General features: G+C 36.3%; 1 protein-coding gene across 4 annotated transcripts in view; it reads left to right on the forward strand.

Annotated features, from left to right (window-relative positions):
* Positions 1-17951, forward strand: part of RAPGEF2 (Rap guanine nucleotide exchange factor 2) — a 182403-nt gene that overhangs the window by 64090 nt on the left and 100362 nt on the right. For all 4 annotated transcript variants that reach the window (XM_017805851.1, XM_017805853.1, XM_017805852.1 and 1 more), the window contains exon 4: positions 6375-6458. In XM_017805851.1, the coding sequence (XP_017661340.1) occupies positions 6375-6458 (84 nt within the window). The remainder of the gene's footprint in view (positions 1-6374; positions 6459-17951) is intronic.

Raw genomic sequence — 17951 nt, forward strand, 5'->3', positions numbered from 1 at the left:
CTATTTTGGAGGGTTTTTCCGCATCTTATGGGATCAGGAAATCTGAAAGCTAAAACTGGAACATCTGTCCTACTGTAGAGAGATGCCTTATAGAATCCATAGGTGTAAGGGACACGTGTTGAAACAAGTTATTTCATGTGCATAATTTCTTTGATATGCTGTTAATATTTAATTCAGATACATAGTTTAAAATGTGTAGTTACAAATGTGCAAGTGCTGCTGATTGCTTTATATTGAAATAAAATAATTAGAATTAGAAAATAAAGCTTTGGTTTTAAGTAGTATATATGTACCTAATTGGGGATCTGGGAATAAGAAGCTACCCCTTCTAGGGGAATGAATAGATCATAGCATGAAGAGTTTGATACAAGTGCTGAAGACTTTGAGAAAGCCTGCAAGCTTTGTGAGTCTTGGAAGTCTGGAGGTTTATAACTGCTTCCTGATTTTTGAACTTTGAGTGCCTCTGAGGTCTCACAGAACAGTCATATGCTAGAAAATGTGAAGGCCTAAGTCTAAAAAGACTGTCTAACCTTATCAGTGGTGACAACCTAGTGATGTCATCAGCTGTTGCATAATTATGTAATTGATGTTTCCAGACAGAACAGTTAGTGACAGCTATGAAATTACTTTGCATAGTTCTGTCTTCAGGTTTTTGTGTCATTTTCAAAGCACAGAGGTGTGCTGTCTGGCTGGAGGCTGTAGTTTCATTAAAGGACTACGTCAAGGAAGCTGGGGAGGGAAACACAATGGGAAGACATTGCAATCTGGTTTATGGGTTTCTGTTTCTAGCTCCTGAATTACTGTAAATCAAATTCTCTGACATTCTGGGAAATTATATATAGATTTCCCAGGAAATCCACTGCTCTCAAAAGTGCTATAATACAAGAGTCAAGATTTCAGGTCAATCTTTATTCAGATTTCATACAACTGAAGTGCACATTATGAAGAAAGCCTGCATATTGGTGAGTATTTTGGTATTGGCTTTCAGTTTTGCATCACTTTAAAGTTGCTACTAGAACCTGAGTATTCTGAAAACTTTATCAGTAGGTAGCTCTATCATATTACTTATAAGAGAAGAATACTCTTGGTACTCAAGTACTTTTTTGTTGTCTTCACAGAGCACGGATCTTATTTTCAGGACAGAATGACTACATGTATTGATTTAATTCTTCTTACTGCCCCTTAATGTGTGACTTTTGGGTTAACTTCATTCTGATTCTCTGCAGGATAAATTGCCTGTGTCATCTTACTTTATCAGTGATAAATCTTGTTTTCTGTAACTTGGGAAAGCGGATAGCTTTGCTGCATTCAGTAGGCAACTTTTAACAGTCCTAGGTTTCATCCCGATGAATATCCAGAACAGTAGTTGAGCTGAAACCCCCCCAGAACAAACAACAAAACCCAAACAACCCAACCCCCTCTACCCCCCAAAGAGCAACCCCCTCCCCCTTCCCACAGTCTTAGGTACTGTATTCTGTCACTTAAGCCCAACAGGTGAAGTAAAATCTAGCCTGCAAAGAAGAACTCTGATTGCCTGCTTGGAAATGTACATGTGTCAGTAATTCCTGATTTCAGTTATTTCCACTCCTCCTGGGCATGTAGCCCTACAAGACTGGAGGGAGGATGGGGAGACAAATTCAAAGCTAGGTAGAGGTGCTGCTTATCTGGGTTGGATGAGCTTTGCTTTCAGCCTGATGTGAATCACAGAATCATTTAGATTGGAAAAGAGCTCTTAGATCATTGAGTCCAACCATTAACCCAACACTGCACGGTCTACCACTAAATTACATCCACATCTATGTGTTTTTCAAATACCTCCAGGGATGACAACTCAACTACTTCACTGGGAAGCTTGTTCCAGTGCTTGACAAACCCTTTCAATATCCAATCTAAACCTTTCCTAGCACAACTTAAAGCTGACTCTTGTCCTGTAGCTTGTTGCCTGGGAGAAGAGGTCAACCCACACCTTACTACAACCTCCCTTCAGATAGTTGTAGAGAGTGATAAGGTCCCACATAGTTGTAGAGAGTGATTAGGTCCCTTTTAAGCCTCCTTTTCTCCAGGCTGAACAACCCCAGCTCTCTCAGCCACTCTTCATAAGACTTGTGTTTCAGACCCCTCACCAGCTTTGTTGCTTTGTGGAGCTTTCACTGCTCTTCCAGTGACAGCTGCTGCTTCAGTGGTTGCGGTGATGATGGACAGCAGTGGTGTCCTTACTAAACTAGTCATTGGAAAGATCTTACCTGATCAGATGTCTTTCCTTTCTACATCAACCTGACTGATAGATGCTACTGGACCCTCCCCTCAACTGTACTAGGCTGAAAAAACCCCAGTGTCCCTATAAGGATGCCTTTGGGGGAAAGTCATCAGCATCTCTCCTACTTCAGCTAATTCTGGATCAAAAGAAGTTAATACTGTCTTGCAAATCCAGTCAGGGATGTGTCCTGTCCACAATAAAAGCCTTTTAAGCACAATTTGCTGTTTTCTCTATGACAGAAGAAATATCTATAGGACAAAAATAGTTTCTAAATTCTTCTGTGGGCTGCCATGGGTAGGCAGTATTCTGGCACTGGAAGAAAACTTTATAATTGGGCTTATTCTCTAGAGTTTTGATGTTTAAAACAAAATGTGAAATGTGATTCCAAAGAAAACTTTTCAAATGTGAGTGTTTTCTACTGGGTAAAATGATATTTGCATGAGTCCTCAGGTGGATTGAAGAAGTGCTTTTGTAATTCAGCATCCCCTTCTATAGTTTCTTCTGTCTTTCATTACAGGCACAAAAGTCTCGTAGAATGCAAATGCATTGTTAATGAACAAATGTCAAGCATAGTACAGAAAACATAGAAGCTTGATTGAAAGCTACACGATATTTGAATAAGATTGTAGAAAGCCCAGAATCCTTAAAATGAAAGAACTGCATGTGTTTCTTGTAACAGTACTGTCTAACGAAAGCTGGCTGCCAAATGGCTTTTTTGAGACTTGATTGTAATCAACTGTGAGTGTAGCAAGTGTTGAAAAGTGCAGGAGTTATATATTGTTTTTATATGAAAGGAATAGATCAGTGTTTAATTTGCCTTTTTTTTTTTTTTTTTTTTTGAGGGAAGCCTGTGTGTTCTGGAGGAAGGAAAGTGTTTGCAGTACGTGTGCGATTTTTTCAGATGTTTTGCTCAAGACTATATAAAGACACTACTGGCTGTAAAAATGAAGAGAATTAAAACTCTCTCAGTGTTCTTTGCTCTTAAAGACTGTCTTGGAAATATTTATGATGTTTTGGCTGACAGTGAAAGTTTTAAAAGAATACAGTGTATTTCAGGGAAGATACCTTGAATAGACACTTTATGTACTAATCTTCCACAATTGTGACACAGCAATATTGAAGATTGTTTTTTCTGTTTAGATAATTAAAGGGTTGAGTTCAGGAGATATGCATGATGCAAATTCCTTAGAGCTTATAAGTTCTCAAATGTCACTGTAAAAATAAAAACATTTTTGAAGCACATATAAAACAAAGGGAAAATAAATTCCATCAGATGGTATTCTTAAAGTTTTATTTATTGTTTTAATCAGTGCTTTCAACTGTCAAATGAGCAGATGATTCTTTTGGTTCTGTATAAAGTAGATAAAGTATGATGCTCAAGATAGATAAGTGAGAAGGAGCAAAAACTGTTGAAGAACCAGCTTGCAGAGAAAGAAAATTAACCTGTGAACTGAGAAAAAAAATAAAACTGAGTTGGATGATTAACTGAATGAAATGTCATGCTGTGTGTGATCAAATAAGAAAAAATTAAACCACTTCAGTTAAATGTATAATAATTTTGGCTGTTTGTTAAATGATTCAAAGGTAGGTTCAAAAGTAGCATTAAGAATTTGAATATTGAACATATTGCCTGGTGCTTGTGAAAGCCAGTAGCTTTGAAGTAAAAAGATTTCCTATGAGAAGAGATAACTAAAACCCCTTACATGTAGGTGTGTATTATTGCAAATAATAAAAAGTTAATCAACTCTTAAAAGGAGGGAAATAAAAGATTATATATTAGTAGTTTTCTACAAAAGTGAAAATATTTTCTATTGGCTTAATTTTTTTTTCTGCTTCAATTCTTTTATAATTGGAAATGGCTTTCTGGAAGTATAAACAGATCTTCTAGATGACTTTTGCTTTAGAGTTATAAAGCCTGTGACCCCAGGTTCTTATCTATCAGACTATGCTTTTATACTTGGTCCTACTGATAATTTTTAGAAAAAGGGAAAAAACTGCCACCCCAAACCACAAAACTTAGTGTGTGAAAATGTAATGTACTGTAATCCAGATGGAAAAATTATTATTGACATTCTAATACAGTTACTTCCAAGCTCTTTAGGAAATCACTCTCTACAGCCATTGCTGAAAATGTCTATTTCAACTGTGCTAATTAGTCCAGATTATTTGTATTTAGAATGACATCTATTGAAAAACATAACAAAAAACCCAACAGGCTTGCAGTTCAGCAGCAGTGTTGTTATATGCCTGTCAGCGTAGGACTCGTGAGGGAAGGAATGTTTAAAGACATGTAACTTAACTCAGGTTCATGTTTATCCTTTTGAGAATGATATTTTCAGTTGAAGTGCTGGTTTTCTTGAGTTTGTCTGCTTTAACCTGGTTCTCTGTACTTATATACAGTGCTCATTTTTCTAGACCAACAAGTCTGAGGATGATACAGGTCCATGTGAGAAGCAAGCATGTGGGGCATACTTCAGAAAAGGCAGCTTGGAGCACTTCAACTATATGGAACAAAATGTTGTTTCAGCTGTGGGACTATGATATTGCTTGATTTTCTGTTGTCTGTCGGTATAAAGAAGTATTCCTGAAATCTTCATTTTAAAGATGTTAAGTTTTCACTGATCTGGTGTATGTAGCTGACCAGTGTGGCTTCACTGGTCAGATTATCGTCTGGTAGAAAAAAATACGAGCTCCATCATCTTATTTAGCTCTTTTGTTCTTGGCCGTAGATCGTGTCCTTTATTTCCTCTGTTAATTCTGTGTGTTTCTGATGTTTGTCCTTTCTCTCATGCTTTTATTATACAGTGCAAAATGAAAATGGAGCACATTTTTAGATTGGATGGTTTGCTGTCAGCTGTTTTAGGCTGGCTTCCTCCCTCTCTTGTTTTGAGGACTGCTTTATATGTACTTCTTAAATTGAAGTTCTTCAACTGAAAAGCACGCTGCTAACATGTAAATTGCGTACTTAGATTTAAGATTAGGTTTAATACTAGGCTGTCATCATCATTACAAGATGTGGGCTGTTCTTTCTTGAAGTTAAGCCTAATTGTTTCTAAAGACTTGAGACATGTAATTTAAAAAAAATGAAGGTATTACAAATTAATTAAGTAATCTGCATCTCTTAGTGGCACTAGGGTGGTTTTCAGATAAGAATGCTCATGCAGTTCATAATGACGTACTTGAATTCAATTAATGAGTTTCTCTGGAAGAAGCAGGAGTGTTAAAAACTGAAGTAAAGTAGAGAGATTCTCAGTATTGACTATTAAAATGGACCAAGACTTCTACTGCAGCTATTTCTAGTAACCTTAATCTATTTTATTTTCCTGTCCAAACATTATTTGAACTTATCCAAGAAGAGTCTAAGCATATAAAAAGGGTTTTGTATTACTCAAGGAGCAAGATCTGAATCTACAGTAGAATGAACTGGTCTGGATGATGAAGTTCTCGTCCAGTTCTTCTATGTCATGAAGAGAGGGGAAAATAAATTTTTTGTCCCTTTAATTGGGAATTTAGTCTTGTGCCAGGAAGAGACATGAAAGGGACAGTGCATAGTAGTAGTAGTAGCAGATAATGATGACTAACAAATCTAATACAGGTTTATCATCTGTGAATGTTTCCAATGGTCTCTTATATTGTGGGAAGGTAAGCTGATGTCAAAAGGCAAATTTCTGTCTTGAAGAAAGGTTTTAAGAGGAGATGTCTAGGATTGGGAAAGGAAGTCTTATTTATAGAGGGAAAGAGGCTACAGTTCTCTTCAGCAAGAGGAAAGTAATACATTCAACAGAATACAGTACAATATGTTTACTGTAGCTTGACTTAATTTTAAACACTTTGTTATATTTAATTGGATTTCTGCTGTTATCAAATGGATAGATATATGCTTTTAAAAAAGTGAAGTAAATGAAATGAGACATTCTTATAATGTATATATTTGCAGATGGAAATTAGAACAATTTCACGGAATTGTTTTATAAATGATTGAACTGGGGCTTCCATAGTTTTGAGCATTTTTGCCTCTTAGTTCTTTGTAGTGCAAATTTGGTACTGCTTGCTGTGAGTAATTTAAATCAAGTGTTTTGAACTGTGTCCTTTTCCTTTTTTTTCCTTTTTATTCCAGCCCTGATGATATTGGTAGCTGTTGGTATATCCTGCTGTCTGGTTCAGTCTTCATTAAAGAATCTATGTTTCTTCCAAGGAGCAGGTATGTCAGCTATGAATGTACTGCATTCTATATTTTAAACATAAATCATGAGATGTGGAAAATTTTTAGAATTAAAAGGCAGTATCTTATTCTTAATAACACACAGAAGAACACACAATAAGCACACTTTTCCTGCCTTTACTGACTGTGGTAACTGTTTTATGCCCATATATAAAATTGAAAGCATTGTGGACAGGGTACAACCATGCAAAATGTTGTACAGATGCTGTCAATTTAAAAAGTAAACCAACTGTTTTTAAAAAGTAAAAAAATGATAAAATGGAGTGAAGTACTGATGTTTTCCTGAGGCTTTACTTACTGTGCACAAGTCTTTGGTGCATGTTTTAGTATATGCTTAGATCATGTTACTGCAGGTTTGTTGCTTCTTTTTAAGACTGTGCTTCATGCAAATGGATTTACCATGAAGAGTGGTATTTTACATGGAAAAAAAAGTGTGAGTGTCAGACACTCAAATGTATATTGCTACAGTAAAAAAAAATTAATTATTTTGAGCTATGGGAAAAATGCAAGTGATTGCAAGGATTTTACACTAACGAAGCTGAACTTGATCATTTTAGCAGAAGCAGAGCAGAATCACTTTAAGATCCTGGTTATGTGCATATTCATTTAGACTGCTCTAAAAGGCTTCTTTGAAGCAAGTGCCATGTAGTAAAATTTGTGAAAGGCAGAATAAAAGAATGACCTGTCTCTGTATGATATCATGATAATGAAAGAACTGGAAACTTTTTAACCATTTTAAACAGTGGAAAACCACTTTAGAGCTAGTATTGGTTGGCACATGAAAAATTAGATCTTGGTATCTGCCTTTCAGTGGATGAGCAGTGCTAGTCTTGGGACTTCCATTTGGTAATGGTAGTTCTTGGTGCAGTCAAGTGTCTTGCATTTGTAAAAGGAGAGCGGCACTGCTGATAAAATGGTATATTTGTTGTGCCATCAAATAGATGATGTTAAAATTGCAAAACTGGTTATTGTGAAAGTGTCATCCATAAACAGGCACTGCCAGAAACAAAGCTGGCAGAAAGTACTACCTTTAGGTATCAGGAGAAAGGATATATAATACCTGAATTAAGGTAGGGTGATTGTATATAGTCTGTGGCAAGAATCTTCCTTTGAAATACAGCAATGTTTGTGCCTCCGCACGCTTCTGGACACTTGAAGAGAGGTGAGATGAACAATGAGCTTAAGATTCTTCCTGGAAGAATGAACGGAAAATTTCAGATCCTCTGACACTAAGCAGAGCATTTAAGGGCTGTTCACAGAGAGAAATTCAGAAATTACATCTGGTGGAACAGTGTCTGAGATCTTTGTGAAGTACAAGCATTGAATTTGACATTAGGATAAGTTTCTTAGTTGTGGATGAAGTCAAGTAGATGTCAAAGTTAGTGTCTTGGGAAGTGAATGCAAGAGAGACAATTTGTTAATTAAGCAAGCTAACATAAATCTCTGAAAGCAAAATTAAGTAACTTTAATTACAAAGATAGAAAGTATTTCTGGAGAGTAAAATCAGAGTTATTCTAGTGAGGGGCTTTGTGCTCAGAAGCTTTAGTCATCAAAGGGTAGGTGAGGGCCTTTAAATTTAGGACAAGGTTAATCAGGATTTTTTCTTTGTAAATGAGTAAATTGGAATATCAGGGCCTTAGGCTAATCCATGAATAAGAAATTTGGGAAAAGCGAGAGGGCACTGAGATTAAATTTCTGATTTGGAATACTGGTGGGTAATAAGTGATTTATTGATTTATTTATTTAATAAAACAAAGCTTGAGAAGGAAACTAAGTTTTTCAGCTTTACTTACGCTACCAGTGAATTGCTCAGACAGAAATAGTAAACTGCTCAAATATACATACTTGGCAGAAGAGACAGATTAGCAGGAATGCTAAAGTAAAATTTTCTGTGCTCTAGAAAAAAGGGAGAGACCTACTGAAAAGGCTGCTGTCCAGAAGGAACTGGTAGAGTGGTATTTTGAAATCTGAAGAGTAGTGTTAAAAGTGGGCAAAAGACAGTTACTGGATAACTTCTTAAACTAACTGTTTACATATACAAGGAGTAACAATTTCAAGAGCCTTTTTGAGCATTGCATAATTTGTGAGTCTTGCTGTTGTCTTGTTACAACGAACTGGCAATGCTTTAGCAAATGGAGCACATTGTCATTCATCACTGACATCAAGTAATATGAAGAGACTTAAACATTGCAAAGTAGAGATCATCTAATTTTGATCTTGTTTGGCTAAAACATTGTCATTTGAGTAAACTAAATTTGCAATAGTAAATTCATATGTGTGCTATTTTAGTGTGATTTTTTGCAGATTAATCCATTATATCTTTGCCCATCTAAAAAGCCACTAGGAAATTATTTTGCAACATGTGAAGCTTGTGAGATTTTAGGATGGAGCTGAGCTGTCTGTGTAGGAGCAAGGAAATATGTAGAAAGCAAAAAATGTATTCCCATCTCCAGATCTGATTGACACAGAAAATTCTCATTTCCCTAACTTTTCTTTTCCCTGAGCTAAGAGTTCATGCCTAAGCATCACCATCCGAAACTCATAATTTTTTTCCCCATTTTAAAAATATTCTCTTTTTTTTGACAGCCTACCCCACGCACCTGTAGTAAATCCCTTTGGACAAGTTCTCTGGGCTGCATCCTGCCAATCCTGCTCAGTTTGTGAGCTTCTCCTTGCCTGTCCTCCTGACTCTCTCAAGCTTGACTTCATTAAATGGTGGCTGGGCAGTAGCTGACCAAATTTAAAACAAGATAAATGTTGTCGTCCCCCCGTCCCAGGCCCCGAAGCTGTGTAAAAGCATAAGAAATGACAGCCCCCCTGCTTTCCCAGTGTCATGGTTTAGGAACACCACTCCTTAATTTGATGCCTCTCCCCCCTGAGACTCTCCCAAACCAGATACTGCTAATTCCCCTCCCCTTCTGGTGGGAGACACAAAGGGTAGAGATTCTGAGATGAGATAAGAACAATTTACTGGAAACAGCAATGAGATACCCCCCCCCAGCAGTAACAGCAACAATACTAATAACAGTGTGTAAAAGAGAGAGGGTGATTTACATGCAAAATGCTCACCAAGCATTGAACAGTGGCAGGTGGACCCCATGCCCACCATGTCTTTTAGGACTGTAGGAGAGAGTCCCTTCCCCCACCCATGAAGTAAGATGATATTGAATAACACAATGTCTTGGCCATGCCCACACAGCTCCAGGCTCTGCCCCCTCACAACTAATGTGAAAAGTTCACCCTGTCCTTGGCCGAAACTAGGACACCCACTCAAACTAGGAATAAAAAATAGTATAGCAATCCAAAATTAAGCAGTTTTGTAATGTATGATATATGGTCAAATAGCTGCTAGTTGAAATAGTTTGAAATCAGTGTCAGAGCTGCCAATTTTTGCCAAAATTTTATAATGTACTAGGTGACTTGTCAAGTAGCTAGTTACAAGTAATTTTATAAGTCTTTAATTTCAAATAAAAAAAACCAAGAGGTTCAAAATGGAATATTGGAATACCCGAAGTCCTAATTTGAGTAACTTGCTTTGGAAACTTTAGCATCTGAACCATGTCTGTTTTTTGAAAATAGCATGAGTTGAATTTTATTTCTCTGTTGCCATATAGCTTAACTTGTATTTGTTCAAATGCCAAGCCATCTGTTAGCAAATAGTGTTCATAAGATAAGGTTGGATTTTATTATCTTAACTTATTATTTTGGGAAAATATGCAATCTACAGTTTTCAAGAATTTTGACCTGAACAATTAAAGCTGTCATATTTTTGGTGACATAAAGTAAAGCTTAATCTTGCTCTCCTGTTTAATTTCTGTAAATTGCAACAATGAAATTTATTTGGACTGGGAAGTTTATCCTTCTCCCCTCCCCTCCCCCAATTTTGCTATTAACATTTTTCAGACTTATTCCTTTACTTTAACATATCAGACACATTATGGTTAAACTAAACATTCTATAATGCTTCCCTCCCACCATGACCACCAAACTAGCACACATTAACACTCATTCCCCTCAGCATTTCCCCATAGCATCTGTACCCTGACGCAGTTCACGTGGTAGAATGAGGTTTGTGTGTAAAGTCCAGAAAATAAATGAACAGAAAATAGCATTCACTGAGGGTTGTCCTGGCTCTTCTGTGTTTTCACATGACCACTGACAGCAACAGTGTGACAGTCCCTCAAAATATCTTTTTGAATGGCCTCCCGCATCCCTTGGCCTGCTCCATGCTCTCACCACATTTGGTCATCTGCTTGGATTTTCTGTGTGGTTTTTGTACCAGAACTTTGCTTCTAATGTAAATTCTACTGTTTTTTTTTATGTTACTTAAATGGGACCTGCAGTACAAAAAGGTCTCCTAGATCTCCCACAGCTAACCTCATGCTTGCCCTTGGCCTCCATGACCAGAGGATGCAACTAACTCTTTGCAGCAGCAAAATACAGAATTGCTGGGCATTTTTTCTCAAACCGATAGGCTCTGGTACTTGGGTTTTTCTGCTTTTCTCCTAAAATGCTTCTGAGACCATCTGGGTAGTTTGTGCTGTGCTGCTGAGGCATACTGCAATGCTGATTTGACCTGTGCAAACCTGGCTTTACACTTGTCTTTAACGACTCGCTCATCTACACTGTTCCCTTGCTGTAGCCTCTTCTTTTTCTTCTTTGCCGCCATATCCAGTCAGTTCTCCCCTCACCGCTTCATATGGCAATTGAGAACTGCTTTCCTTTCAGCAAGTTCAAAAATTTTATGTACAAGAACAATTATTTAAGCTTTTTTCTCTAATTAAAAGATTAAGTTTTGAAGGTGAGAGAACATCTGGTTTTTACTATTCTCAAAATTAAAAGGGATGTATCTGTATAAATATTGATTATTTAGCCCTCTGGTCTTTCCTATACTAAAACAACTTATAAAATGGATTGGAATATTTAATGGTACTGGAGACTCATTGAAGAAATTATGGACTTGTTCTGAATGTGTGTAAACCAATATCAAAACTCAGTTTGTGCAGAAATTTTTTTGTCTTCATCCAAGTGTATCCTGATTAACTTATGAAAGTAACCTTTCAGAAGAAATTTTGTTGGGGATTTTGGCAGGTTTTTTTATTTTGACAGGTGATGGATGTGAGTGTAATGGTACTGGAGCAAAGCCATTGATTATCTACATACGTTTTTATAGCTTTATGTATCTGGAACCTACATCCTAATTTTTGTGATGTCTGGGTCATACTGTTTTGTGTGGTTTATGTATATCTGATGGGATGTTTATATTTTGAATACACGACTGCCTTTGATCAGTCTTTTCAGTGAATAAAATTACACTGGTAGCTTTAATCATTGCGATAAAATCCTTCCCTTGGTATATTACTAATCTATTTGAAACTTAGTGTTTTTTAAAAATGGCTGTTGCTGATGGAAACCTATGAGATAGCAGAATGACTGGGATTTTAACTGAAAGAGGGTGATGAATGTACACAAATATTTAAACCATAATAAAATCCCATAAAAAGGGATTTCTTTTTTTTTTTTTTTCATCTGAGCAAGAAGCTGAGAGTTGTAGAACAACAGATTTGGGGGAGGATCAGAATTGTACTTTTGGGAACTGCTGGTTTAGTTGTTTAAGCTGCAGAGGGAGTTGATCAAGAGCTATGCTGAGCTTATTTAACTTTTGCCAGGTTCTGAGTTTTGCTTATGGCTAAGGATTACAGCATCATGATGGAAGCATGAAGACCATACACTGGAGCTTTGTAGAGAAAAATAGCTCCCCAGGTTATAGTTTCAAGTCTATTTAAGAAATTACTTGAAAATGTGTGAAAATGGATTTAGTTTGCCCTCAGAACTCTCTCTCTCTTTAGTATAAAACTTATATTTTTTTTTTTTCTGCTGCTGCTGCTGCTGGATGTCCCTGTAACCTGTTTGTTGTTTTGATATGTCTGTATCCAGCTAGTGATGTTCTGAAGCCACTGACCATAGGGGGCAGGTATAGAGTAAGGTATTGTTGTGGGCTGACCCCTTGTGCTGCCTTGTCCTCTGTCTGGTTTGAGTGCCTTGATTGAGCATTTCAGTCCATCAACTGAAACTGAAGCATGAAGGAGTGTGATCTTATGGTTTAGTCTAGGAAAGACTGAGATCATAGGCTGGAGAAAGAAGTTGGAAGAAGTAGTGATGTCAGTCCATTTATGAATGAGTGCATGGCTGCCATGAATTACAATGGATTTTAAATAGATCTTGAGAAATTAACACTAATTGCTTTGTACTGTCTGCATCTACCCAAAAGACTGCATATGTCCTTTTGGATGGAGATGCTTACTGTTAGTTGCAAGCAGAAAATTACACTTATCACAGTGCGTGTGACTGTGTTTGCTTATTGAGACTAAAACTCCTAGAGAAAATAGAAGCTTGCTTCCAAGAGGTAGCATTTTATTGGGAGTGTCTGATCTGGCCATCCGCCTTGAATTTGTTGATCTCCTGTTGGTATCATGGTCGTTGTTATCAGTGAAGCACAGCGCTCGCTCATGTGTGTCACTGTAGCCTTCCTCATGAGCAGCTGGAGCTGCCATGATTCTGTCCCTGAACTAAGCTCCCTGAGGGCTGGCCAGAAGGGAGGGCGTGCAGGGAGTATTTCAAACTCTCTGAATCTGATTTCATCACTTAAAACACAGTCAACTCTGACTGTAGCTGAATTAGCTGAGCCATGAATTGATGGACCTTTGTCTTGTGATGTCACCTGCTATTTCAGCGATGTTTGTGATGCAGCGCACAGGCTACTTGTACCAGTCATGTCACCTGAAATTGTCCTTACAGTTTGAAAAAATTTGTGTACTTTTTTTTTTAAAATATGAATACTTAAAATTATTTTTACAGTTAATTTTTCTTTTATCCCATCCATCTTCTGTTCTGCTGAGTTATTGAAGAGCTCATGGAGATTTGAAACTGGTTATTTTCCAAGTGTGCTGCCAGTATCTGAAGTGCTGGGAAATAAGAGACAATTCCTAAATGATGAGATTGCCTGGTATCTGGCATTGTTCCTGTCATATTTCAGCGCTACTGGAATTTTGTTTTTGCAGAGCTGATAAAATACTAAGAGACAATCTATTACGCTGGCAACTTTTGAAAATAAAAATAGAAATTTAGCATAGTGTGTCTAGCGCTACCAGGCTTTCTTCCAAGTTTGTAATGAGGAGATGAGAAGGTAACAATGAAGCAGAAAGTGTCAAATGACCCGACTAAGTTTTAAGTGAGCCTGAGTAATTCCGATTCCTCTTAAAGTGAGGGAGGCTTTTAGGAAGGGAAACGCTCATGGTGGGAGAAAAGCCAGTTTCAGAAGCTCTCACAAATGCAAACCTTTTACTAGTTTCTAGATGTATATACTAGAGCTACAGACTTCTATCTCTTTCCACACAAAAGGCATGATGATGGACTTGAGATGGCCTGGATCACCTGCTGGTGCTCAGGTGCATTTGTGGAATGTTCAGTACAATTTCTTAGGTTTTCTATAGGAGAGACACCGTGAATTGATAGTGCAGAGCTTGTAGATTCAAGAATTCTTTTTCTGGTTGGTTTTTCATTGTTTCGCACACGGTAATTGTAAGCTCAGTCAAGATGGCATTTCTTGCCACTGTTGCCACTTTTAAAATAAGTAAATAAGGTAGACTTTTCTTATGTTGTGCTTTATTCATATCAATGGAATTTATCTTTCCCATTGAAACTGAGGTTGTGTAAAAGTACTTAGTTAAAGGTATCTACTTTAATGACAAAATTACACTTATGAATTTGTGATATGGAGCATAAAAACAAAGTACGTTACATTGTAAATCCAGACCACTGCTTTTATGGAGAGTTTTGCCTGTGAACCAATTTAGGTTATTTTTGCATTTGCTACACAGAATAAGTATAATGAAAATTTTTCAGTGGAGTATAGCCAATGCCAACGAAAAGCAAAATCTGAGATAGATTTTATTCTGTGTAAGCATGAATGTATCTAATTAGCAATGTAAGCAGTAGTGAATATCCCAGTATAACGGGTCTCACGTTTAATAACCACTTACTTTATTACACAGAGAATTTTCCCCTCCTTAGTTTCTCAAAAAGAACTCTCAATTTTTAGCCATAATTAGTCAACTTTCTAACATTTAAAGAAATGGGATGTGAGAGTTGGTATCATTCATAGATGACAAACTTTGTATTTCCTCTATCAGCTACCTTAAAGGATTCTCTCCTTTCCTCTGCTTTCTTTCTGCTCAAAGACTATCTCCCATAAATCTAGTTTGTTAAACCCTTCTCCTTAATTTTTCCTTAAGGTTCTTTTCAGTTACTTTGAGCTATTAAAAGGTATCTATCAGAAGAAAGTTGTTGCTTTCAGAATTGATATGGCAGCTGGTAAGATGACCTGTTATGTAATCTGTTCCTTCTGATTTAAGGTTACCTCTGATTCAATTTAATAATATTTAAGGTTTCTAATTTTAGTACAAACCTGCAAAACATCCACTCCCTCCTCAGTTACTTGAGAAAACTGCATTATAAGATTCTTGCTGAGGTCAAAAGGAAGTCCATGTTAGTTTTATGTGCTCTCGGAGTCTCTGGACAAGATTTATAAGTGTAATGAACTGAAGTAATCTGGTCATTGCTTACCTCAAAATAACAAAATGAACAGTGTGCAAAAATAGCATAAAGAATACCAAAAAGGGAGAAGTACCACCATGTGGAGAAAGGGGACAGAGAGCATTGCTTTTTCTTTACCTCCTGTGAAACTCAGATGATTTTCGGTGAAGGACAATCTTGGTAAGCTGAAGTAATGACCTTTACTTATGTACTTGGAGGATTGTGGAAAAGGTGGAAGGAATCAGAAGTATTGTTTTGGTTATTAGGTTGATTCCGCTACAAATGATCTTTTCTACAGTATTGAATAACATTTTAATAAAGACTTGAAAATGTCTCAGTTTCAAGTCATGCTAAAATTTTCGAATATTTCTGAAAAACAAATTCAGGGATACAAGACATAAAGTCAAGTGAGGGAGAATTTATTTTCAAATTATAATATAAATAGCTAAAACAAAACTGTCAGTACTACTCCACTGTTTTACTTTGTTTATTCATTTACAAACTTAGAAATTTATCTTTAATATATCTGTTTTGTTCTAATAGATTTATGTAAACTACTAATTGAGGTCATGTGTTTAGCTCTCCATGTGAGTGAATTGGTTGTATTGACTGAGTTCAGCATATAAACTGAATTCAGCATGTGGAAAATGTCAATATATATGGTCTTATTTCACTACTAAAAATCTAGATGACATGCCAGGTTGTTTTATTTTATTTATGTAAAGAAGCTAAAAATTTGTATTATCTTAGTTATGAAGGTCTATAGGGGGACTTAAAAATGCCTATTCTATATTTTTCAATGTAAAAATCCCCTCATTTAGAATCTAACATCTAAAGTCTTTGTATGACATTGGAAAAATACTCCTCTGTTTTAATGAATTTCATGAATGTTAATAAGCCAAACTGTGTTCACACGAGGTCTTGCCTCTTAAGTAATGTTTTCCAACAACTTCTTATTCTTTGAGACCATTATGTAGCTCTTGTGATGTCACAGTAATCTCCATGGCAACACAGACGTCATTAGCAAGAAGCATAAGCAAAGCTGTCTTTATTCAAACCATTTATTTATTTATTTTTTTAAGGAACAACAACAAAAAAGTAGGTTAGGAAAAAACCTTTCATCTTTGAATGTTTTCTGAGATAAAATAATATGAGAACTTCTAATTTAAAAAAAAATAAATATAATTTTCCCAAAGAAAGACCTTTTTTCAGCTGTTCTGATGAAGTACCTGCCTTCCAGCTTTCTGTGCTAGAGATGAAGCAAAACAGAACTGCTGCAACAAGCTAAATTTTGTTGTTGCCTCTACTAGGCGGTTCCAGTTGTCCAGTTTTGTTTCTTTATTTTGTGTATATAGTTTATGAATACAGATCTTGAATTCAACAGGAGAATGCCATCAACTTTTTTTTTTATATATGAAGATTTCATATGTCTAAATGAAAGGGTCCTAGAAGAATTTTAAGTGGTATTCTAGTCTGAAAAGTATTCAGGATCACCTCTTGATATAAAGGCTCTGAGCATCTACCTTTGTTACAGTAAATTTGCAAAACAATTTTTTATTCTTAACAGTACTTTTTCAGATTGGGTTTTTAACCGTGTTTCAGCTTAATGTTTTAGTTTTAATGTAGCATTATGAGAAGATAAAGTGAGAAGGAAAAAATGTGAATCTTTACACAATTACTTAATTTTTTTAACCTAAACTGGTCAAACTTGCTACCATACTCAGTCTTATAACCAGGTAAAATTTTAAAATTAACTACACTTCTCAAAACTTTCCCTTTTCTAAAAGGAAAACTGTATGAAGATCATAAGGCATATGTTTCAGGGGTTGAATGAAGGGATTTTCTGGAGGTTTACTTCCAGAGAATCTCGCTAATTTCAAATCATTCACTGTGGGTTTTCAGGAACTTCTTTTGAAGTGCTTGCAGTAGTCAGCTATAAATTAACAGATTAATGCAACCTCTGATCTTTGTTGCATTTGCATAAGAAATAAATCCCTATGAGTATTATGTAGATACAGCACTACAGTCTGTCATCTCTAAGGATGCTAACTAAAAGTGTTCAAAATACTGAAGAAGTTTACTAAAGCTTTCAGCTGGAGTTCAAATTAACTTTCACACATTTTTAGTGGTTTTTTTCACACACAAAATTTAAAACATTAATTTACTATAAATGTGCTTATTTTATGATTTTAGTATGGTCTGGTTAGTCGTCAGGCATTCTCTCTGTCTGGCTTGCTGGGTTCTTCCCACCTGTACACCCTCCTGCTGCAGCACCAGGGTTATTGCCCTATGAGAGATTCCTCTTCTCCCAGAGGCGGCGGGCGGTTTGGGTCCCAAGTCAAGCTAGGATGTGCAGTGATGTTTGAGGCTTTTGTCTCTTGTGAAACACTCCTCCCAAAGTATTATTAAGTGGTGTGTACTTAGCTGTGATGTTGCAAGTGAGTCCCTTCGCTGACACATGAGCTGTTGTATCTGAGACTGTAAACATTTAAGCTATCATATGACACTGGATAAGTCTAATCATCCTTATCCGTGGTATGCAGTGAGCTCATGTCTCCAGGATTTGCAAGTAGTGACAGGTCTGAAAATGCCTCTTCAACTTATATTCCACTTGCCAGCATCTCAGTTTTCCTTTTAGCTGAAAAGCATTTCTGTAAAGCAGCTTTTTGCTCTTGTTGGAAAAACGTGCCATAAATAATATGTAGAAAAAAAAATACGTAGAAAAAAAATACGTAAAAAAAATAATACGTAGAAAAAATAATACGTAGAAAATATGTAGGAAAAAATATGTAGGAAAAAATATGTAGGAAAAAATATGTAGGAAAAAATATGTAGGAAAAAATATGTAGGAAAAAATATGTAGGAAAAAATATGTAG

This window comes from Lepidothrix coronata, unplaced genomic scaffold (genome assembly GCF_001604755.1).
Source record: "Lepidothrix coronata isolate B3197 unplaced genomic scaffold, Lepidothrix_coronata-1.0 Scaffold13, whole genome shotgun sequence".
In the NCBI taxonomy this organism is placed as follows: Eukaryota; Metazoa; Chordata; class Aves; order Passeriformes; family Pipridae; genus Lepidothrix; species Lepidothrix coronata.